Source organism: Salmo trutta, chromosome 34 (assembly GCF_901001165.1).
Source record: "Salmo trutta chromosome 34, fSalTru1.1, whole genome shotgun sequence".
NCBI lineage: Eukaryota > Metazoa > Chordata > Actinopteri > Salmoniformes > Salmonidae > Salmo > Salmo trutta.
Genome location: NC_042990.1, coordinates 22337970 through 22363373, shown reverse-complemented (window position 1 = coordinate 22363373; position 25404 = coordinate 22337970). Strand labels below are relative to the sequence as shown.

The window sequence follows — 25404 nt, the reverse complement described above, 5'->3', positions numbered from 1 at the left end:
GACACACACCCCTTCCCCCCCCCCCTCGGTCCAGCTGCATGCCTCCATTGATGGGAGCGTGGAGCACCAGCTCAAAAAATAAGAGAGGGAGAGAGAGAGGGAGGGCAAGTGTGAGAGAGTATGATCAAGACCAAGAGAGGGAGAGCGAGCGAGAGAGCCACAGAGCGAGAGGGAGGGTAGTGAGCGAGCGAGCGAGCGATAGAGCGCGCAAGAGAGAGAGAGAGAGGGAGGTGCTGCATCAGCCCAGCACACGCAGGACGCAGCAACACCAACAGCCTCGGCTTAGAGGTCTATTGTTCCCTGTTTCCCTCTGGCTGGCCTAGCCACCACATAGAGAGAGAGAAAGAGGGGAGGAGAGGAGGACCATTCATTCACCCAGGATTACTTCTTCTTAGAGGAGGGACGGAGCAGGGAGCAGAGTACACTTCTCCTCCACTGTGTCTGAGCGCTCCCTCAGTGTGTGTCTCCTCCACTGTGTCTGAGCGCTCCCTCAGTGTGTGTCTCCGTGTGTGTTGCCTTCTCCACTCTTTTTCTATTTGGTTTTCTTTGGTTGTGTGGATACTATCTCCGTGGTCCCACTGTGAAGGCCATGGGGTTGCCCGGCGGAGTGAAGGGGACACTGGGTGTGTGGAGGGGGTTACTCCCCTCTCTCTGGAGGCTAGCGCTGGTCCTCTTCTGGATCTCTGGAGCCACGGAGGCACAAACTGCAGCTGACACCAAACCAACTGTCTACGTCTGGCAAACAGGTACGGCTGCTACAACTGCTGGGCTAATCATTAACTCGGTCACCATGCTGAAAATAGAGGGAGTGCCGAGAAAGATATCATCCACTGTTACTATATGTACTGTGCAGCAGACTACTCTCTCTCTCTCTCTCTCTCTCGCTCTTTCTCTCTCTCTCTCTGGCTCTCTCTCTCTCTCTCTGGCTCCTCTCTCTCTCTCTCTCTCTGGCTCTCTCTCTCTCTCTCTCTCTCTCTCTCTCTCTCTCTCTCCTCTCTGGCTCTCTCTGGCTCTCTCTCTCTCTCTCTGGCTCCCTCTCTCTCTCTCCTCTCTCTCTCTCTCTGGCTCTCTCTCTCTCTCTCTCTCTCTCTCTCTCTCTCTCTCTCTCTCTCTCTCTGGCTCTCTCGCTCTTTCTCTCTCTCTCTCTCTCTGGCTCTCTCTCTCTCCCTCTCTCTCTCTCTCTCTCTCTCTCTCTCTCGCTCTTTCTCTCTCTCTCTCTCTGGCTCTCTCTCTCTCTCTCCCTCTCCCTCTCTCTCTCTCTCTCTCTCTCTCTCTCTCCCTCTCTCTCTCTCTCTCTCTCTCTCTCTGGCTCTCTCTCTCTCTCTCTCTCTCTGGCTCTCTCTCTCTCTCTCTCTCTCTCTCTCTCTCTCTCTCTCACACCTGAGTGGTAGACTAGAATCTCGAAATGAAATACAGATTTGAAGATGTATGTTGATGTTGTTGAGGGTAGAGATTGTTTAACGTGGACTAAAGTTTTCCTTACAGGGATCTGTCCTCTTCAACTGTACTGCTGGTACCTGTGTCTATTCCATCAGCTTGTCCCAAATAGCCCTGGTCAAAAGTAATGCACAAAGATTTGTATTTTTGTAGCCTATGTTTTCTTGTTGCTTTCACTTACTGCTTTGGGGAATACAGTTTTGACTCTGACCATTGAATCAAGAGCTGATGAGAAGAATTGAGCATGTTTTCAGAATGACAAGAAACACAAGTTCTCCCTTGAGCTGGATTTCACACCATGCTGTTTGCAGAAAAGTAAGGAAGTAGAAAAGGCTACATATGTCAGAGGGTCGTAGTGTGTGAACATATTTACTGCAGTCCCTGAGGTGAATCCCTAGCCTGCTCTGGCTGTTGCTGAGGGGAGGAGGAGAGGACTAGAGGTTGTGGGGCTGTGCTCTGTGCGTTTTCCCATTCACCAGGCTCACAGTGGCAGCTGGTACTGCTCCAACCGCTACAAACCGCTATTGGACACATTTCTTGCATTCTGACACGTGCAGTGGATGAGTAGCAGTACCAGTGTGGTGGTGCACCCTGTAGCTGTGTGCATAGGTTCCCTTATGAACATGTGTGTGAACTGTGAACCTGCATGTTGTAAACAAGTGAGCTGCACATTAGAATGACCAATACATGTTCATACATTTTTATTAGGCTACATATGATTAAGTGCAGTTGTGCAGTTGCATAATTGACTGGCTCTGTGTTATAACGTGTAAGATATCTCTAGTGTTACAGTATACAGCGCAGAGGCGTTGTCCATGCTGTTTTGGGCAGTGCTACTCTCTCACCATGTAGTTGAAAACACACTCAACATTAGATGTCAGCACATGGTCCAGAGAGGGGTGCATTACTCATGCATGGGCTTATGAGTGAGGGGGAGAGGAGGGAGATAATAGGGAGAAATGGGTAAAGGGGGAGTGAGGGGTTGGTTAAGGGGAAGAGAAGGGAGAGTAACAGGGGATGGGAGGGGATGATTGTGCATTGGAAGAGGGCAGAGAAGGGGGAAGGAGAGAAGGGGAAGGGTGGGATAAGAGGGTGATTGGGGAAGGGGGTGGATGGATGGATGGATGGATGGATGGATGGATGGATGGATGGATGGATGGATGGATGGATGCTGACCCTGTGGAACAGGATGAGTCCCTGGGACATGCTGGGAAAGATCAATGTCCTATTACACTGCTGTCTCACCAGGAGATGTCTCTGTCTCTCTCTCTCTCCCTCCCTCTATTTCTCTCTCATTGCAGTATAGTGAGACTCCACATGGGATGGGATCATTACTGAAAGTAATCAATTGATGAATGCAGACTTTAAAACATTGCTTTCTCTTAATCATGCCACTGGTTGGTATAACCAGAGTGTTTCATATCTGAGCCAAATGTTTATTTTTGACTCATGGCCTTATTGTTTGCTGTTCCCCACTGAACAAGCCTGGCCTGCGGATATTCCATGCCATTGTCCCCCTCTTGCTTTCTTTTCCCTCCATTCTCTCTTCTCTCTTTCCTTTTCTCTCTATATTTTGCCTCTCTCCTTCACCCTCTCCACCATGTTGTTAAAGTCCATTCACCCTCTCCACCATGTTGTTAAAGTCCATTCACCCTCTCCACCATGCTTGTTAAAGTCCATTTACCCTCTCCACCATGCTTGTTAAAGTCCATTCACCCTCTCCACCATGCTTGTTAAAGGCCCTTCACCCTCTCCACCATGCTTGTTAAAGTCCATTCATCCTCTCCACCATGCTTGTTAAAGGTCATTCACCCTCTCCACCATGCTTGTTAAAGTCCATTCACCCTCTCCACCATGCTTGTTAAAGTCCATTCACCCTCTCCACCATGCTTGTTAAAGGCCCTTCACCCTCTCCACCATGCTTGTTAAAGTCCATTCACCCTCTCCACCATGCTTGTTAAAGTCCATTCACCCTCTCCACCATGCTTGTTAAAGTCCATTCACCCTCTCCACCATGCTTGTTAAAGGCCCTTCACCCTCTCTACCATGCTTGTTAAAGTCCATTCACCTTCTCCACCATGCTTGTTAAAGTCCATTCACCCTCTCCACCTTGCTTGTTAAAGTCCATTCACCCTCTCCACCATGTTTGTTAAAGTCCATTCACCCTCTCCACCATGCTTGTTAAAGTCCATTCACCCGCTCCACCTTGCTTGTTAAAGGCCCTTCACCCTCTCCACCATGCTTGTTAAAGTCCATTCACCCTCTCCACCATGCTTGTTAAAGGCCCTTCACCCTCTCCACCATGCTTGTTAAAGTCCATTCACCCTCTCCACCATGCTTGTTAAAGTCCATTCACCCTCTCCACCATGCTTGTTAAAGTCCATTCACCCTCTCCACCTTGCTTGTTAAAGTCCATTCACCTTCTCCACCATGCTTGTTAAAGTCCATTCACCCTCTCCACCATGCTTGTTAAAGTCCATTCACCTTCTCCACCATGTTGTTAAAGGCCCTTCACCCTCTCTACCATGCTTGTTAAAGTCCATTCACCCTCTCCACCATGCTTGTTAAAGTCCATTCACCCTCTCCACCATGCTTGTTAAAGTCCATTTACCCTCTCCACCATGCTTGTTAAAGGCCTTTCACCCTCTCCCCCATGCTTGTTAAAGGCCCTTCACCCTCTCCACCATGCTTGTTAAAGTCCATTTACCCTCTCCACCATGCTTGTTAAAGGCCTTTCACCCTCTCCCCCATGCTTGTTAAAGGCCCTTCACCCTCTCCACCATGCTTGTTAAAGTCCCTTCACCCTCTCCACCATGCTTGTTAAAGTCCATTCACCCTCTCCACCATGCTTGTTAAAGGTCATTCACCCTCTCTACCATGCTTGTTAAAGGCCCTTCACCCTCTCCAACATGCTTGTTAAAGTCCATTCACCCTCTCCACCATGCTTGTTAAAGGCCCTTCACCCTCTCCACCATGCTTGTTAAAGGCCTTTCACCCTCTCCACCATGCTTGTTAAAGGCCCTTCACCCTCTCCACCATGCTTGTTAAAGTCCATTCACCCTCTCCACCATGCTTGTTAAAGTCCATTCACCCTCTCTACCATGCTTGTTAAAGGCCCTTCACCCTCTCTACCATGCTTGTTAAAGTCCATTCACCCTCTCTACCATGCTTGTTAAAGGCCCTTCACCCTCTCCACCATGCTTGTTAAAGTCCATTCACCCTCTCTACCATGCTTGTTAAAGTCCATTCACCCTCTCTACCATGCTTGTTAAAGGCCATTCACCCTCTCCACCATGCTTGTTAAAGTCCATTCACCCTCTCCACCATGCTTGTTAAAGTCTATTCACCCTCTCCACCATGCTTGTTAAAGTTCATTCACCCTCTCCACCATGCTTGTTAAAGTCCATTTACCCTCTCCACCATGCTTGTTAAAGTCAATTCACCCTCTCCACCATGCTTGTTAAAGTCCATTCACCCTCTCCACCATGCTTGTTAAAGTCAATTCACCCTCTCCACCATGCTTGTTAAAGGCCATTCACCCTCTCCACCATGCTTGTTAAAGTCCATTCACCCTCTCTACCATGCTTGTTAAAGGCCCTTCACCCTCTCCACCATGCTTGTTAAAGGCCCTTCACCCTCTCCACCATGTTGTTAAAGGCCCTTCACCCTCTCTACCATGCTTGTTAAAGTCCATTCACCCTCTCCACCATGCTTGTTAAAGTCCATTCACCCTCTCCACCATGCTTGTTAAAGGCCCTTCACCCTCTCCACCATGCTTGTTAAAGTCCATTCACCCTCTCCACCATGCTTGTTAAAGGCCATTCACCCTCTCTACCATGCTTGTTAAAGTCCATTCACCCTCTCTACCATGCTTGTTAAAGTCCATTCACCCTCTCCACCATGCTTGTTAAAGGCCCTTCACCCGCTCCACCATGCTTGTTAAAGTCCATTCACCCTCTCCACCATGCTTGTTAAAGTCCATTCACCCTCTCCACCATGCTTGTTAAAGTCCATTCACCCTCTCCACCATGCTCGTTAAAGTCCATTCACCCTCTCTACCATGCTTGTTAAAGGCCCTTCACCCTCTCCACCATGCTTGTTAAAGGCCCTTCACCCTCTCTACCATGCTTGTTAAAGGCCCTTCACCCTCTCCACCATGCTTGTTAAAGTCCATTCACCCGCTCCACCATGCTTGTTAAAGTCCATTCACCCTCTCCACCATGCTTGTTAAAGTCCATTCACCCTCTCCACCATGCTTGTTAAAGTCCATTCACCCTCTCCACCATGCTTGTTAAAGTCCATTCACCCTCTCCACCATGCTTGTTAAAGTCCATTCACCCTCTCCACCATGCTTGTTAAAGTCCATTCACCCTCTCCACCATGCTTGTTAAAGTCCATTCACCCTCTCCACCATGCTTGTTAAAGTCCATTCACCCTCTCCACCATGCTTGTTAAAGTCCATTCACCCTGTCCACCATGCTTGTTAAAGTCAATTCACCCTCTCCACCTTGCTTGTTAAAGTCCATTCACCCTCTCCACCATGCTTGTTAACCTCTTGCGTATATCCTACCACTGGGGGCGCCACAGCGCATTTTGGAAAAAATTTGTTCCCATTTTCAACGGCCTACTAATCAAACTCAGAAGCTAGGACATGCATATACTTATTTTATATGGATAGAAAACACCCTAAAGTTTCTAAAACTGTTTGAATGGTGTCTGTGAGTATAACAGAACTCGTATGGCAGTCAAAACCCCGAGACCGATTGAACCAGGAAGTGGGATTCTGAATTGTGGACTCGACTTCACAGCCTTCCCTGTAATTCACAACGTGAAAAAATTATACTTGAGCACTTTCCAGTGCTTCCACTAGATGTCCCCAGTCTTTACAAAGTGTTTTGAGGCTTCTGCTGTCGATACTCAGTGAAGGAGACGATGTGGCAATTGGTCACAGTAGGAGGGCCATCAGCATTGTGACGTCGGCGGCCGTGTCTGCCCCCACCTTTGGAAACGTTTTGAAACACAATGAAATCGTCCCACTCGAATCTTATTGGCTCTCTTGTTGAAACAGGCCCTGAAGAATAATGTTATACAACGTTTGACATGTTTGAACGAACCTAAATGGGAAAAAAATGCTTTTTGTCGAAATAGCTGTCCCGCGGCCGACGGAGCATTTGAATCAACCTTCAGACGCGCTAACAACAACAAGCTAATGGAACATAAAGGATGAACTTTTTCGAACGAAAATACATTTGTTGTGGACCTGGGATTCCTAGAAGTGCATTCTGATAACAATAATCGAAGGTAAGGGATTATTGACAATAGTATACAAGACTAGATGTGATATGCGATTGTTCAAAGATGGCGCAGACCTGTATTTACTAGGTACTTTTCTGAGTATCGCATCCCCTTTTATCGCAAAGTGTGATTACCCAGTAAAGTTATTTTAAAATCTGGTATTACAGGTGCTTTCAAGAGATATTCATCTATAAATCTTAGAATGACAATATTACATTTTAAAAATGTTTTCGAATAGTAATTGAGTAAATTGTAGCACTGTTTCACTGGATGCATTTGAGGGAAAATAGTTAGTCAACGTTACGTGCCGATGTAAAATGCTGTTTTTATATATAAATATGAACTTTATCGAACAAAAGAATGCATGCATTGTGTAACATGATGTCCTAGGTGTGTCATCTGATGAAGTTTGTAAAAGGTTAGTGCTGCATTTAGCTGTTTTTTGGTTATTTGTGATGCATGTGGTTGGTCGGAAAATGGCTATGTGGCTACTTTTACGATATACTCCTCTAACATAATCTAATGTTTTGCTTTTCCTGTAAAGCCTTTTTGAAAATCGGACAACGTGGGTCGATTCAGGAGAGGTGTATCTATAAAACGATATGAGACAGTCCTATATTTGAAAAAAAAATAATATTAAATTTCGTTATGCTAATGTCATAGGAGTTTTTTGCTGGATGTCCGTCCCGCTCACGGGATGGGACCGCACAGGGGTTAAAGTCCATTCACCCTCTCTACCATGCTTGTTAAAGTCCATTCACCATCTCCACCATGGTTGTTAAAGGCCCTTCACCCTCTCCACCATGCTTGTTAAAGTCCATTCACCCGCTCCACCTTGCTTGTTAAAGTCCATTCACCCTCTCCACCATGCTTGTTAAAGGCCCTTCACCCTCTCCACCATGCTTGTTAAAAGCCCTTCACCCTCTCCACCATGCTTGTTAAAGGCCCTTCACCCTCTCCACCATGCTTGTTAAAGGCCCTTCACCCTCTCCACCATGCTTGTTAAAGGCCCTTCACCCTCTCTACCATGCTTGTTAAAGGCCCTTCACCCTCTCCACCATGCTTGTTAAAGTCCCTTCACCCTCTCCACCATGCTTGTTAAAGGCCCTTCACCATCTCTACCATGCTTGTTAAAGGTCATTCACCCTCTCCACCATGCTTGTTAAAGGCCCTTCACCCTCTCCACCATGCTTGTTAAAGTCCATTCACCCTGTCCACCATGCTTGTTAAAGTCAATTCACCCTCTCCACCTTGCTTGTTAAAGTCCATTCACCCTCTCCACCATGCTTGTTAAAGGCCCTTCACCCTCTCCACCATGCTTGTTAAAGTCCATTCACCCGCTCCACCATGCTTGTTAAAGTCCATTCACCCTCTCTACCATGCTTGTTAAAGTCCATTCACCCTCTCTACCATGCTTGTTAAAGGCCCTTCACCCTCTCCACCATGCTTGTTAAAGGCCCTTCACCCTCTCTACCATGCTTGTTAAAGGTCATTCACCCTCTCCACCATGCTTGTTAAAGGCCCTTCACCCTCTCTACCATGCTTGTTAAAGGTCATTCACCCTCTCCACCATGCTTGTTAAAGGCCCTTCACCCTCTCCACCATGCTTGTTAAAGTCCATTCACCCTCTCTACCATGCTTGTTAAAGTCCATTCACCCTCTCCACCTTGCTTGTTAAAGTCCATTCACCCTCTCTACCATGCTTGTTAAAGTCCATTCACCCTCTCCACCATGCTTGTTAAAGTCCATTCACCCTCTCCACCATGCTTGTTAAAGTCCATTCACCCTCTCCACCATGCTTGTTAAAGTCTATTCACCCTCTCCACCATGCTTGTTAAAGTCCATTCACCCTCTCTACCATGCTTGTTAAAGTCCATTCACCCTCTCCACCATGCTTGTTAAAGTCCATTTACCCTCTCCACCATGCTTGTTAAAGGCCCTTCACCCTCTCCACCATGCTTGTTAAAGTCCCTTCACCCTCTCCACCATGCTTGTTAAAGTCCATTCACCCTCTCCACCATGCTTGTTAAAGGCCCTTCACCCTCTCTACCATGCTTGTTAAAGGCCCTTCACCCTCTCCACCATGCTTGTTAAAGTCCATTCACCCGCTCCACCATGCTTGTTAAAGTCCATTCACCCTCTCCACCATGCTTGTTAAAGTCCATTTACCCTCTCCACCATGCTTGTTAAAGTCCATTCACCCTCTCCACCATGCTTGTTAAAGTCCATTCACCCTCTCCACCATGCTTGTTAAAGTCCATTTACCCTCTCCACCATGCTTGTTAAAGGCCCTTCACCCTCTCCACCATGCTTGTTAAAGTCCATTCACCCTCTCCACCATGCTTGTTAAAGGCTTTTCACCCTCTCCACCATGCTTGTTAAAGTCCATTCACCCTCTCCACCATGCTTGTTAAAGTCCATTCACCCTCTCCACCATGCTTGTTAAAGTCCATTCACCCTCTCCACCATGCTCGTTAAAGTCCATTCACCGTCTCCACCATGCTTGTTAAAGTCCATTCACCCTCTCCACCATGCTTGTTAAAGTCCATTCACCCTCTCTACCATGCTTGTTAAAGGCCCTTCACCCTCTCCACCATGCTTGTTAAAGTCCATTCACCCTCTCCACCATGCTTGTTAAAGGCCCTTCACCCTCTCCACCATGCTTGTTAAAGTCCATTCACCCTCTCCACCATGCTTGTTAAAGGCCCTTCACCCTCTCCACCATGCTTGTTAAAGTCCATTCACCCTCTCTACCATGCTTGTTAAAGGCCCTTCACCCGCTCCACCATGCTTGTTAAAGTCCATTCACCCTCTCCACCATGCTTGTTAAAGTCCATTCACCCTGTCCACCATGCTTGTTAAAGTCCATTCACCCTGTCCACCATGCTTGTTAAAGGCCCTTCACCCTCTCCACCATGCTTGTTAAAGTCCATTCACCCTCTCCACCATGCTTGTTAAAGTCCATTCACCCTGTCCACCATGCTTGTTAAAGTCAATTCACCCTCTCCACCATGCTTGTTAAAGGCCCTTCACCCTCTCCACCATGCTTGTTAAAGGCCCTTCACCCTCTCCACCATGCTTGTTAAAGGTCATTCACCCTCTCCACCATGCTTGTTAAAGGCCCTTCACCCTCTCCACCATGCTTGTTAAAGGCCCTTCACCCTCTCTACCATGCTTGTTAAAGTCCATTCACCCTCTCCACCATGCTTGTTAAAGTCCCTTCACCCTCTCCACCATGCTTGTTAAAGGTCATTCACCCTCTCTACCATGCTTGTTAAAGTCCATTCACCCTCTCCACCATGCTTGTTAAAGTCCATTTACCCTCTCCACCATGCTTGTTAAAGGCCCTTCACCCTCTCTACCATGCTTGTTAAAGGCCCTTCACCCTCTCCACCATGCTTGTTAAAGTCCATTCACCCGCTCCACCATGCTTGTTAAAGTCCATTCACCCTCTCCACCATGCTTGTTAAAGTCCATTCACCCTCTCCACCATGCTTGTTAAAGTCCATTCACCCTCTCCACCATGCTTGTTAAAGTCCCTTCACCCTCTCCACCATGCTCGTTAAAGTCCATTCACCCTCTCCACCATGCTTGTTAAAGGCCCTTCACCCTCTCCACCATGCTTGTTAAAGTCCATTCACCCTCTCTACCATGCTTGTTAAAGTCCATTCACCCTCTCCACCATGCTCGTTAAAGTCCATTCACCCTCTCCACCATGCTTGTTAAAGGCCCTTCACCCTCTCCACCATGCTTGTTAAAGTCCATTCACCCTCTCTACCATGCTTGTTAAAGTCCATTCACCCTCTCCACCATGCTTGTTAAAGTCCATTCACCCTCTCCACCATGCTTGTTAAAGGCCCTTCACCCTCTCCACCATGCTTGTTAAAGTCCATTCACCCTCTCCACCATGCTTGTTAAAGGCCCTTCACCCTCTCCACCATGCTTGTTAAAGTCCATTCACCCTCTCTACCATGCTTGTTAAAGTCCCTTCACCCTCTCCACCATGCTTGTTAAAGTCCATTCACCCTCTCCACCATGCTTGTTAAAGTCCATTCACCCTCTCCACCATGCTTGTTAAAGGCCCTTCACCCTCTCCACCATGCTTGTTAAAGGCCCTTCACCCTCTCCACCATGCTTGTTAAAGGCCCTTCACCCTCTCCACCATGCTTGTTAAAGGCCCTTCACCCTCTCTACCATGCTTGTTAAAGTCCATTCACCCTCTCCACCATGCTTGTTAAAGTCCCTTCACCCTCTCCACCATGCTTGTTAAAGGTCATTCACCCTCTCCACCATGCTTGTTAAAGTCCATTCACCCTCTCCACCATGCTTGTTAAAGTCCATTCACCCTCTCCACCATGCTTGTTAAAGGCCCTTCACCCTCTCCACCATGCTTGTTAAAGTCCATTCACCCTCTCTACCATGCTTGTTAAAGTCCATTCACCCTATCCACCATGCTTGTTAAAGTCCATTCACCCTCTCCACCATGCTTGTTAAAGTCCATTCACCCTCTCCACCATGCTTGTTAAAGGCCCTTCACCCTCTCCACCATGCTTGTTAAAGTCCATTCACCCTCTCTACCATGCTTGTTAAAGTCCATTCACCCTCTCCACCATGCTTGTTAAAGTCCATTCACCCTCTCCACCATGCTTGTTAAAGGCATACAGGACAGAGTAGGAGATTAAGGATAGCGAAAGGAAGTGAGGGAGGTAGGGAACAGCTTGGTGGTTGACCTAGCTCGATACCAACCATGTTTATTAACAAACTAGCACCATACAATGGCATGCTAGTTTAGAATGCTTGTCTGGATGGATGTGTCAAAATACCAAAATTCACTGCATTTCTCGGTAGGAGATTTTTCATGCTGGCCTTCACTACCTTTTTAATTAACTGTGTTACAATGCTGAAATGCACAGCATGTTTTTCATATTGGCCTGTATTATATCAGTGTACAGTGTGCTATTGTTCGGAGAGTTCTGTCCCTTCACAGTATGTTAACAGTCTGTAATATGATGCTAGTTTTGCTTGCTTGTGTGGATGGATGTGGCAGCATTCAGAAATGCGATGGATTTCTACGGGGGAGGTTTTTATATTGGCCGTCTGCTGTATTGTAGCAGTCTACAGTGTGTTATTATTATTGAGGTTGTTGAGAGATCTGCGTTAATGTGGCATGTTGATGAGGTCTCGAGGGTCTGCCTGCTGGCCTCTTTCTGCCCCTCACGTACAACACAACAACACTGTTTCTCCAACCTCAGCACATCTGTCTGGCCGTGTGGGTTTGTGTGTGTATCACTATCTAGCTAGCAGTTTGTGGAGCTAGCTAAGAACAGAGGTTAGATTGTGGCTTTAGAATAACGGAGGCTTATCTGGACCAAACCTGATTCGTAAAGAAAGGGATTGGGTTAGGATCTATTCATATTCCTCATTGATTTTTCTTTCAGTGACAAGATATAGATGTACAGTATCTCTGTGCTGCAGACCTACGGATATACTGTTACTAGCCGGCATGGAGGAGAGATGTGTTGGGAAGGGAGAAGAGAGAAGAGGATAGAATTCCCATATTTCCCAGAGGCGGGAGATATTCATGTGGATGATATGTTAAAGGAGAGGATGGGGGGAAGGGGGGATGAGGGAGTTTCTCCTGAGTGCAGTATTCCTAGCATTCCCATCAATGCTTGGAGTGGGGAGACATCAAAGGAGAAGGAAAACTCTCAATGAGTGTGTGAATTCGATGAGAGATTTTGAGAATTTATTCCATCTAATTAGTGCATCCAAGCTGCAAAGGCAGACAATTTGACACCAATATAAAACAAACACTCTCTCTGCAAATGCTTAGCATATGTTATATTAGTTAGCCGTACAGTGTGTCTTTCTTGCCTTGTGTTCCATGTTTGTCTTAGCCCTTTGGGGTCTATCATTTCATTGTTATGACCCTGCTTTTGGGACATTACTTCCCACTTCCTGTTTTGCACATGCCTGGGGTGCGTCCCAATAATCTCTCCTTCTTCCTGAAGTGTGGACTCGTTCACTACTCCCACAAATGTAAAAGAATGGATTGATGTTTTCATGGGCTAGAGGGAGTTTCCATACCAGTCAATTCTTTTCAAATCCATGAAGGGAAGTGAATATTGCACATTCAAGGAGAAAGAAGCGATAATAGGGATAGAGCCCATGTATTAATTGACAGGGTAGTTCCCTAGCTGTTTGCTCCTCTTTGGGGCTTTAGACAGACCGTAGTAAATGGATGCTGTTCTATTGAATCCTACAAAGCTTCTGCCCACAACCGCACCCACAGGCTATCACCACTTCATCCTCAGAGATGGACAGTTGGTCATTCTATTGTCCCCAGTGTGGCAGGGCTAAGGCATCTCTGACAGATGCTGTACTGTCTTCTGTCCACAGACAAACACAATGGAAGCCCCTTTACCTCTGTCCTTTGTTCCTCCTTCTCCTCCTCCTCCTCCTCTACCTCCTCCTCCTCCTCCTCTTCCTCCCCCAATAGAACAACTGCCTATAGTGCCTACCCCCACCCCCTCACGCACACACACATGCACAGATGCACAAACGCATGTGGACACACACACACACACACACACACACAGTCCTCTCTCTGAGGCCTGACCCCTGACCTCTGAGCTAGGAGCGGTCTTGTGAGGGCATCACTAAGAAAGGGGGGCCGGGATGCTGCGGCCTCTACAGGCCAAGTGTCAAGTAATTCATTCAAGCTATTCCACTTGGTTAGTAGTCTGTTCGTGCACTGTGTGTGTGTTTGTGTGAGTGTGATCGTGCATGAGTGCATGTATGATTACAGGTCTACAGAAAGCCTGTTGAAGAGATACGCTTTGCTCTCGACCCGTCCTTGTGTACCATTGTGTACCAAGCAGCCAACGATTTACGGGAAGGACGCATCTCTCAAAAGAAAACAAATGGACGTTCACAAATGATTAAACGCCGTTTGTTCTTCACAATTACACTCAAACATCAGATTGTATTGTGCAGAAGAGCTGGAGGAGCATTATGCTATCAGGTCTCCAATGGCACCATCGTCCCTATGTGGTGCACTACTTTTAATGCACTATTTAGGAAATAGGGTGTCATTTAGGGCACAGACCCTTAATTGTGTTCTCCATAGGATTCATCAAGTGCCAAATTGCTGCTAGTCTTTTGGCGGGTTTAGCAGAAGAGGGCCCAGCTGTTCAGTTGCAGCATGGCTGCTTGCCCCAGGTGGAGGAGGGACTTGGACACACACCGCATGTGCACGCGCACACGCACAAGGACACAGACAATTTGGCATGCAGATCCTCCTCTAAACTCAACAGCTTTTGTCTTGGTCTCCCCTTTCCTCTGTCTCAGTTTGTTTCTGTCTCTGTCATTCGTTCTCTCGCTCTTTCAAAGCTGAGCGTCCTTCTGCTTTCAAAGTGTTGCCATCTGCTCCTCTGGCGTTGCGGTTAGCGGGCTTTAATTTCTCTTTCTCTCCTGACAACCGAGGAAGAATTCCTAATCAGTCGTTTTGAATATTCACACCAGTAGACAGAAGGAGAAAGACAGTGTGACAGTGAGATTCGACTTACACCCACCTCCCGTCTCCTTATCCATTTCATTCTGTCTGTCTCTCTCTTTCTTTTGGTATTTCTAGTTTTCTCTCTAAGACACGCACACATAGGCCTACAGAGAGAGAGAGAGATTCAAAGACACCTGCCGCCATGCATGCACGAACCTAACACACGCACACATTCGTTCCATCCTTTCCAATCCCAGTGTGCACTGCGGTGCCTCATTACTCCATGTTGGTGTGTGTGCGTACTAGTAGTAGGGGTTGTTGTGTGTGTGGAGCTGTCACCAGTCCACCTACAGACTCTAGACAGGGGGAGACTGAGTAATAACATGGAGTAGAGTTGGTTTGATCCTGCTGTTACTGCTGGCTGTGGCTGTGATGTGTGTGTGTGACAGGGGGCAGGGCCAGGGCCAGTTTAACCCAACAAGCACATCAGTCGCCCATAACACAGTCTCTGTCAGCCTGCAATGGAAGCTGGGTAATTACAAGCTGTAGCAATTATAGAGGTGGGGTCCCGGGGATGAAGACAGAAGAACACATTGAAGGGAAATGCCTTCACACTGTTGTATGCACTCTAATAACATATAGCAAAAAACAACATTGTTGTTGCCGCCGTTTTTGCAACCCCTATTACCAGTCTGTTCAACCTCTCTTCCGTAACGTCTGAGATCCCTAAAGATTGGAAAGCCGCTGTGGTCATCCTCCTCTTCAAAGGGGGAGACACTCTAGACCCAAACTGTTAAAGACCTATATCCATCCTGCCCTGCCTTTCTAAAGTCTTTGAAAGTCAAGTTAATAAACAGATCACTGACCATTTTGAATCCCACCGTACCTTCTCTGCTGTGCAATCCGGTTTCCAAGCTAGTCACGGGTGCACCTCAGCCACGCTCAAGGTACTAAACAATATCATAACCGCCATCGATAAAAGACAGTACTGCGCAGCCGTCTTCATCGACCTGGCCAAGGCTTTTGACTCTGCCAATCACCGCAGTCTTATCGACAGACTCAATAGCCTTGGTTTCTCATATGATTGCCTCGCTTGGTTCACCAACTACTTCTCAGATAGAGTTCAGTGTGTCAAATCAGAGGGCCTGTTGTCCGGACCTCTGGCTGTCTCTATGGGGGTACCACAGGGTTCAATTCTTGGCCCGACTCTTCTCTGCATATATCAATGATGTCGCTCTTGCTGCTGGTGATTCCCTGATCCACCTCTACGCAGACGGCACCATTCTGTATACATCTGGCTCTTCTTTGGACACTGTGTTAACTAATCTCCAAACGAGCTTCAATGCCATACAACACTCCTTTGAGGCCTCCAACTGCTCTTAAACACTAGTAAAACCAAATGCATGCTTTTCAACCGTTCGCTGCCCGCATCCGCCCGCCCGACTAGCATCACTACCCTGGACGGTTCTGACTTACAATATGTGGACCACAACAAATACCTAGGTGGCTAGACTGTAAACTCTCCTTCCAGACTCATACTAAACATCTCAAATCCAAAATCAAATCTAGAATCGGCTTTCTATTTCGCAACAAAGCCTCCTTCACTCACGCCGCCAAACTTACCCTAGTAAAGCTGACTATCCTACCAATCCTCGACTTCGGCGATGTTATCTACAAAATAGCTTCCAATACTCTATTCAGCAAACTGGATGCAGTCTATCACAGTGCCATCCGTTTTGTTACCAAAGCCCTTTATACCACCCACCACTGTGACCTGTATGCTCTAGTCGGCTGGCCCTTGCTACATATTCGTCGCAAGACCCACTGGCTCCAGGTAATCTATAAGTCTATGCTACGCCCACCTGTAGCACGCGCTCCAGCAGGAATATCTCACTGGTCATCCCCAAAGCCAACACCTCCTTTGGCCGCCTTTCCTTCCAGTTCTCTGCTGCAAGTGACTGGAACGAATTTCAAAAATCGCTGAAGCTGGAGACTTATATTTTCCTCACTAACTTTAAACATCAGCTATAGCTGCAGCTGTACGTAGTCCATCTGTAAATAGCCCATCTAATCTACCTACCTCATCCCCATATCGTTTTTATTTACTTTTCTGCTCTTTTGCACACTGGTATCTCTACTTGCACATCATCATCTGCTAATTTATCACCCCAGTGTTAATATGCTAAATTGTAATTACTTCGCTACTATGGCCTATTTATTGCCTTACCTCCTCACGCCATTTGCACACACTGTATATAGACTTTATTTTTTTCTATTGTGTTATTGACTGTATGTTTGTTTATTCCATGTGGAACTCTGTGTTGTTGTTTGTGTCGCACTACTTTGCGTTATCTTGGCCAGGTCGCAGTTGTAAATGAGAACTTGTTCTCAACTAGCTTACCTAGTTAAATAACGGTGAAAAAATCAAATAAACATGAGCATATGTCACAGTTGATTTCTGTTCCCTGTGACATATTTAGTACCCTACACTTTGTGTACGCTACTTCTGAATAAGCTAACAAGCACACAAACTGTAAAACAGCCAATATGTTTATGTTGTTAATGGACTCCTTCCAAATAGGCCTGTGTGTCTGCGTGTTGGACAGGACAGCCGTGACTGTTGTCCAACTGTACATCTGTGCTCCAATGTGGTCTGTGGTCCACTGCTAACACGCTTACCATGCTTACTACCATAGGAACCATCCCTCTTCCTCCCTAAAGGTTCCTGGGACAAATCGGTTCGGTCCTGACCGCTCACGTTCCCTCCAGGGGCTGGTTAGCCAAGCTGAAACGTGCTGCAGGATTCCTCTCATCACTGAGCTTAGCTAGGGAAACCGCCTTAAACCAACACCTGAGCAATCCGCCTCCGCTCACTATGTTCACCTCTCAGAGGCTAGCTAGCTAGGTAGCGCTCCTCTCTCTGTTCTCTAAAGGCTAGCTATAGGTAGCTAGCTAGCACCCCTGTCTCTGTGTTCTGATCTCACAGGCTAGATAGATTTGACAGGCTAGCTAGCACTAACCTTCTGTCTGTTGTCCTTAGAAGCTAGGTAGCTAGCTAGCACTCCTCTCTTTGTACTGTACTCTCAGAGGCTAGCTAGCTGATAAGCGCTCACCTTTGGGTGAACCCTGCTTTGACGTATGATCATAGAGCTGAGCCCTGTAGTTATGTACACAAACCCACTGCTCTCTAATGCATCTTATCTCTTCCCTGTGCTACATACACGCATGGCTCATATGCTGGGCTGAGAGGAGAGGAAATGATGTCTGTAATGAATGAGTCATCTTCAGAGGGTAGATGGGTGGCAGGAAGAGTCTGCTACAGTAGGTGGAGAGGATACTGCAGAACTGCCTGCGGTAGCTCTGTAGTACCAGCGTTAGCACACCCACCCACACACACACACACACACACAGTAGATTGTTTCTTGGCCAGAGGAGTGTGTGTTGTGTGATAGAAATAGCCGAAAAGCTGACACAGGCAATAGGCCCACCTCTGGCAGTCAGGGCTATGCAGCAGGATGAATAACAGAGAGGGAGAAATAGAGAGCAACTTGGAGAGGAAGAGGAAGAGGAAGACAGAGAGTGAGAGGGATATATTGAGAGATAGAGATAGATAGATATATTGATTGAGAGGCAGAGCGAGGGATAGTTAGAGAGGTAGATGGATTGAAGCCAGGGAAAATAGGCCATATTTACATAAGGCATGAGAACCTGACAGGAGGTAAACAGTCTGTTCTGTGTTTATATCATCATCCACACTGGTTTCCACTGTGTCAGCAAACATCCTACAAACCCCTTTAAACGCCCCTTAAACACATTAACAGCCTCTTATTACTACATTATTCATGATAGGGAAACATATGGAGCTCGTTCCTCTCTGGAAATACAGCCCAGTTGCCAGACACCTCCAGCTTTGCAAATCTCTAAGGAAGTCCTCCAAGTCACAACATGGCTGGTAGTGGAAGTGGTGGGGAATTTGGATCATGGTCAAAGAGACACACTTTCCCTTTAATAAATTATACACCCAACACCTCAGAGGTCTGAGAGGAAGGGCAAGGAATGTTCTTTATACGTTACCTGTTTTATGAATGAGAGGTTAAACCGAGGTCCTCAGTGCATTAGTAAAATATGATTAACGGACACACACACACACACAAACACAAACACACACACACACACACACACACACACACACACACACACACACACACACACACACACACACACACACTCCCTATATGTCTCTGTAAATCTCCCCATCCTATTGCGTTCGATGACATTAGCTAATTGAGATCTTGATCCCGTCTCCGGTTAGACATATTTCATCCTGTCTATTGAAAGTAGATGGTTCTATTGACTGTGCGTGGACTATAAGATGAATGGCTTTTTGTACAGGGAAAGACATTGTCTACCTTTTAACCCTTAAACTAACTTAACAATAAAAGAACAAAGAACATGTCAAAACCGATCACTGATGACTAAATGTTGTCTAACCCATTACAAACTTTCTGTTGTCTGTCCTATCCGTTTACTGTTCAGCAGCAGGTGTGAATGGGGTCAGCAGGGTAGTTAGTAGAGCTTACTTAAGCCGTGATAACTGGTGCCACATGGAGTTGGCCGGAGACCAGCAGACCCATCCAGATCACTGTCAAGAGCTCCCAGGGAATGTGCGTGTGCGTGTGTGTGTGTGTGTGAGTGTGTGTGCCTGTGTGTGCATGTGTGTGCATGTGTGTGCAGTAGTAGTAGTATGTTTGTGGCCTGTTTGGCTGTCTTTTTCCGTGACCTTGATTCTGTAAGTTTGGTGGTGTGATTGGCGGCGTCTATTCTCTTCCACCAATTGATTTCCTTATACGGAGTTCATTTGACCTATTTTGTTCCCAAAGTGTGTTCCAGAATATGGAGTTGGACAGATCTACATCCTTTGACAGCTGCCGTACTTCCTACTTTAAACCACTCATACCGGAGCGTGTTCAGTGTGGTGAAACATACGTAATGTCACAGATAGAAATTAGCTGTATAGGGCTAACACGATTACCTGTTGTCTGTGACGGGATATATTTATGTATGTATACCCTGTAATGTTACACCTTCCTGAATAAGCTCCAGCTCTTTGCTAAGGCCGCCAATTAGCACCAAGCCAACACCTACTGTAGGCTAGAATATGCTTTTGTGTCACTACATAATGAATATGCTTTATGCCGATTGAACATGTCGCATAACGTATACAGTGTGTATGGCACTTAGCAGATACCTCTACAGTGAGTGCATCCATTTTCATGTGTAGGCTAAATTATCCCTGTGGGATCCTTGTTGCAATGCAGAGAAAGGAAAAGTGTGAAGTGTTTGCTGATTTGATTATGGAGGTAGAGAGGAAGAAATCAGAACAAGGAAATGTGCAGCAGGCAGGAAGTACATTTATTTCTTATTTTACATGTATCCAATGTGGGAAACCTCACACCTTTCTGTGGATGTGTGGGAGCTACACACTCACACACTCACATCACAGGCACTGCACATTCACAGTCTGTTCTAGCTTTCACCAACACACACATGTCCTAGAGCCAGAGTGCAAGTGCACCATTCATACCTTGTTCTTCCACGTAGTATCCAGGCCTGTTGATTTTCAGACAAATGTTCTTGGAATAGTATTCTTACTGTGTATGTGATCACATTGAGCCATGGCTTAGACATGCTCCACTGCTACAGAGGATTTCCTCAATAGAAGAACATGTACCCATTCACTTCCTACCATTATCTATAATGAAAGTTCTCTCTCAACCCTATTCTTCCTTGTCACCCAGCCCCCCTACAGGTGTTTCCATTATCCAGACGATAGGAAAAAGATCCTTCACACCAGATGAAAGGAGATTTAAAGTGAAAGACAAACTTTGGGGAAGCAGGAGGGATTCCATTCTTGTCGTTTTTCATGGGTTTTCGTGAGTTACAGGAACAGGTCGATTCATCATAGTTATGGCAGCCACTGAACCGTGGTCCCGAAAGAAAACTCCCCAAATCATCCTCCTCTACCCATGAGGCACCATTACCACAACCCACCACACACCACTTCCTGGCTCATCAGCTCATGACTGTAGGGAACACTGCTTGAGCTCTCAATGTCTGATGGTCTCGTATCTGAGGATGGTAGAGAGAAAGAGTGACAGACAGAGGAGGGAGGGAGGGAGGGAGGGAGGGAGGGAGGGAGGGAGGGAGGGAGGAATTGTGAGAGGAATGAAAATACTAGACGGTTATTTATCACCTACAGTCAATATAATAACTTCCTCCTCATCTTGTGTCTCCTTTAGTGTAGGTATCATGTAAAGGAACCTATAACCTTACTGAATGGTATACAGGTTACTGTATTATACTGCATATTGTTTGTTTAGTACCGCAGAGCTGGTTTCTTGCAAAGAAGGAGAAGCTAGATAAGTGAACACTATGTATTATTGTCATGCATTATGGTGGTGTTAGGCAACATTAATAGTTATGTATGATCTTTGATAATCCCCCAAACCTCTGGGTTACTGGCACAGCGGGGACACAACCATGGCCTGCTTATCTGCATACATCAACGTTTGTTGTTGTTGTCTCAAGATCTCACATGATCAGACAGACACACATTCAATGCACAAAAACGCAATGCCACACACTCAGATTCTGCCACACACGCACACACACGCGTTCAGACACAGAGGTTCAGACACAGAGGTTTCCCTTACAATGTAATTATTATAGAGAGAAAAGAAGTGGGTAAGGGAGGGAGGGAGGGTTTTTATAATAAATCTATATGGCATATGGCTTATCTCTCACTAAGATGGGGTCATGATCTATGGATGGTGCAGCGGACTGGATGGATTATAGATTACAGTTGATTCCCAAATTGTATTTAAAAATATCATAAGAGGATTAGAGGGTTCATACTATATGCACCTTATTTTTAAATACACATAGCATTCCACTAGTATATGTTATTTTGTGTATGTACAGTACCAGTCAAAACCTTGGACACACCTACTCATTCCAGGGTTTTTCTTTATTTGTAATATGTTCTACATTGTAGAATAATAGTGAAGACATCAAAACTATGAAATAACACATATGGAATCATGTAGTAACAAAAAAAGTGTTAATATATTCAAAGTCAAAATATATTTTACATTTGATATTCTTCAAAGTAGCCACCCCTTGCCTTGATGACAGCTTTGCACACGCTTGGCATTCCCTCAACTAGCTTCATGAGGTAGTCACCTGGAATGCATTTCAATTAACAGGTGTGACTTGTTAAAAGTGAATTTGTGGAATTTCTTTCCTTCTTAATGCATTTGAGCCAATCAGTTGTGTTGTGACAAGTTAGGGGTGGTATACAGAAGATAGCCCTATTTGGTAAAAGACCAAGTCCATATTATGGCAAGAACAGCTCAAATAAGCAAAGAGAAATGACAGTCCATCATTACTTTAAGACATGAAGGTCAGTCAATTCGGAAAATTTCAAGAACTTTGAAAGTTTCTTCAAGTGCAGTTGCAAAAACCATCAAGCGCTATGATGAAACTGGCTCTCATGAGGACCGGCACAGGAAAGGAAGACCCAGAGTTACCTCTGCTGCAGATGATAAGTTCATTAGAGTTACCAGCCTCAGAAATTGCAGCCCAAATAAATGCTTTACAGAGTTCCAGTAACAGACACATCTCAACATCAACTGTTCAGAGGAGACTGTGTGAATCAGGCCTACTAAAGGACACCAATAATAAGAATAAACTTGCTTGGGCAAAGAAACACTAGCAATGGACATTAGACTGGTGGAAATCTGTCCTTTGGTCTTTGTGAGACACAAAGTAGGTGAACGGATGATCTCTGCCTGTGTTGTTCCCACCGTGAAGAATGAAGGAGGAGGTGTGATCATGTGGGGGTGCTTTGCTGCTGATATTGTCAGTGATTTATTTAGAATTCAAGGCACAAGTAATCAGCATGGCTACCACAGCATTCTGCAGCGATATGCCATCCCATCTGGTTTGTGCTTAGTGGGACTATCATTTGTTTTTCAACAGGACAATGACCCAACACACCTCCAGGCTGTGTAATGGCTATTTGACCAAGAAGGAGAGTAATGGAGTGCTGCATCAGATGCCCTGGACTCCACAATCATCCGACGTCAACCCAATTGAGATGGTTTGGGATGAGTTGGACCGCAAAGTGAAGAAAAATCAGCCAACAAGTGCTCAGCATATGTGGGAACTCTTTCAAGACTGTTGGAAAAGCCTTCCAGGTGAAGCTGGTTGAGAGAATGCAAAGAGTGTGCAAATGTGTCATTAAGTCAAAGGGTGGCTAATTTGAAGAATATAAAAATCTCAAATATATTTTAGATTTCTTTAACACTTTTCTGGTTACTACATGATTCCATATGTGTTATTTCAGTTTTGATTTTTTTACTACTATTCTACAATTTAGAAAATAGTACAAATAAAGAAAATCCCTTGAATGAGTAGGTATGTCCAAACTTTTGACTGGTACTGTACATACAGCTTTGATTATATGGATCGTGTTCAAATTGATCTTCTTTCAAAGGGTCCTACATTTTTTATTTACCTTAACAAAGTTATTAACAACTTTTAAAGATCCAGGGGCAGTGCACTGCAGTTGACCCAATGCTTGTCAAGTTTTTGTGTGTTACTCTGTGGAAAAATCTCTTTTCCTATACTGTTTTATCCTAGCCTGATTCTTCTTTGAGTCCAAAATATGCCTCCATCATCTCCTTGTATTTTTAGTTTTCTCCTGAACCCTTGGCTGGATCAGTCCAGAATAGGAGTTGAAGGCCAGTGGATGCCGTGAATCCAACATATCACAATAATTATGAGTGGAGTCAATGAACAGTGCTTCTCCTTCTACCCCCTGCTCTCTGCCATCCGTTCCCCAGTAGTGTTATTCTAATACCAGCGCCCAGAATTAGGGAGTGGCCTAATCTAACATGGCATCATATCATTAGCTAACATGCTAATTGTAGCGACCCATCAGTATCACCAACACCATCACTCTATTCCCTCTCACCCTCACCTTCTTCCATTGGTCTCCTTCCCAGCTGACTTCCCCTCTTCCTGACTAATTCCCTCTGCTGATGCTGCCAGCTTGTGTCCATGTTACTGTGGGATGCTCTTCATACACTAAAGGGAAAGTTATTTCAGACAAAAACCTAAGTCAGATTCCATTCTGTCTAGAGTGTATCCGAGGTCGAAGAAGGGTCGTGTGAGTGTGTGTGTGCCCTCGTCCTTTCTGGAGCATACCTTGCAGACGGTCCCCAGTGACTGTGATCTGCAACAGGGTAATAAAACTGTCTCCATGACTGTCACGCACAGGGGGGTCACCACGGCAACACAGCACCACATCACTGTGGCAACTCGGTCCTGCTCTACTATGGGTTACTGACTCAGTCTTGCTGTGGGTCCGTTGCAGGACCGACGGCAAGATGTCGGTGTTATGGCTGTGTGTGTTGGTGTATCAGTAGTTTCCCACTGGCCAGTCCATAGTGCCAGTGTATTAAATTAAATGTCAACAGGCCTGAAGTACTCTTGCTCTACAATAGCTGTAATTTGTGTTGTCACTTGAAGGGGCTAATGGTGGCAAAACATGACAGTTGGAATTGGTAACTGTTAGTCTCTCTCTGTGTGATAATGTGGGCGTCTCACCAAAGGGCAATGTACGACCGCCTCGTTGGTTCTTATTGTGTTGCTATGAGATGCCATTGCTCTTTATACAGTACTTCCTACAAGGCCTGACAAGTCAATTATCTCTAAAGATCAAAGATCTGTTTTGTGCAATGGACATTTGTAAGTACTTTTTTCAATATTATTCAGATTTTTTATTTTTTGGGGATCGAAAGTCCTCATCACAAGATTATTGTTAAAACACGTAGGTCTTGTCCATACTGTTTCCTCATTGCAGTTAGTGTTTACCTGCCAGTCCCAATTCCTCCATAACCTCTCGCAGCTCACACAGACTTTCATCCCTAGACAGGCAACTCACCAGCTGGGCAACACAGTGCAGATCACAGCCTCTCTCTCGCTCTCTCTCACTCTCTCCGTCTTTCTCAATTTTTCTCACTCGCTCCCTATCTCTCGCTCTCTCTCTCTCTTTATAACAGTGAAGGAGCGAATGCAGGGTGTGACATGTCTGTCTTAGCTGTTACTCATATAATAAACCCCTCTGCGGTTCCTGACAGCTGTATCCATGGCAACGGGCGGTGAACGTATTACATTATAAAGCCATGCCTCTGATCTTCTTCCAAACTGGCCGATGGTGATGGGGCACATCATATCCTGCTGGTTTTTGTGAAACGCTAAGGGATCAACCATCGTATGGTGGGATTGGGACACCATGTGTTTGCAGGCGTGGCTTTGTGCAAAACCGAAACAGCAGCTGTAGCTAATGCAATATATTTTAGGTTCCCTGTAGATTGCCAGTGTGTGCTTTCCTCCCAACTCCTTTTATATATGGACACACATACACATCTGCTGACTGGTTGCGGAGTAATGGAGGTAAGGCAGTTGCAGGAAGAACAAGGACAGGTAGAACAAACAGAAGAGAGGAGTGATACATGATGAGCACTGTCTGTCTGATCTCCTGACAATGATGACAGCTATCGATGGAAAGTGCTTTACCTCCTTCATGTTCTTTCCTTACTATTTGATGTGTTTGTGTGTGGGTGTACTGGGACATAGAATTAGGAATAGGATCACTATGTACAGTGCATTCGGAAAGTATTCAGACCCCTTGACTTTTCAGAGATTTTGTTACGTTTTGTTAGCCTTATTCTAAAATTGATTAAATAGTCCCCCCCCCACATCAATCTAGACACAACACCCCATAATGACAAAGCAAAAACAAGTTTTTAGACATTTTTGCAAATGAATTACAAGTAAAAAACTGAAATATGACATTTACATAAATATTCAGACCCTTCACTTAATACTTTGTTGAAGTACCTTTGGCAGCGATTGCAGACTCATCTTCTTGGGTATGACGCTACAATCTTGGCACACCTGTATTTGGGGAGTTTCTCCCATTCTTCTCTGTAGATCCTCTCAAGCTCTGTCAGGTTGGATGGGAAGTGTCACTGCACAGCTATTGTCAAGTCTCTCCAGAGATGTTCAATCAGGTTCAAGTCCAGGCTCTGGCTGGACTCAAGGAC

At 45.7% G+C, this 25404-nt stretch overlaps 1 protein-coding gene across 2 annotated transcripts in view; it reads left to right on the top strand.

Moving 5' to 3' along the window:
• The first annotated feature begins 252 nt into the window (after positions 1–252).
• The window catches only part of LOC115173804 (thrombospondin type-1 domain-containing protein 7A-like), a 170158-nt gene continuing 145006 nt past the window's right edge, over positions 253–25404 (top strand). For both annotated transcript variants that reach the window (XM_029732227.1, XM_029732226.1), the window contains exon 1: positions 253–746. In XM_029732227.1, the coding sequence (XP_029588087.1) occupies positions 590–746 (157 nt within the window). In that variant the 5' untranslated portion in view covers positions 253–589. The remainder of the gene's footprint in view (positions 747–25404) is intronic.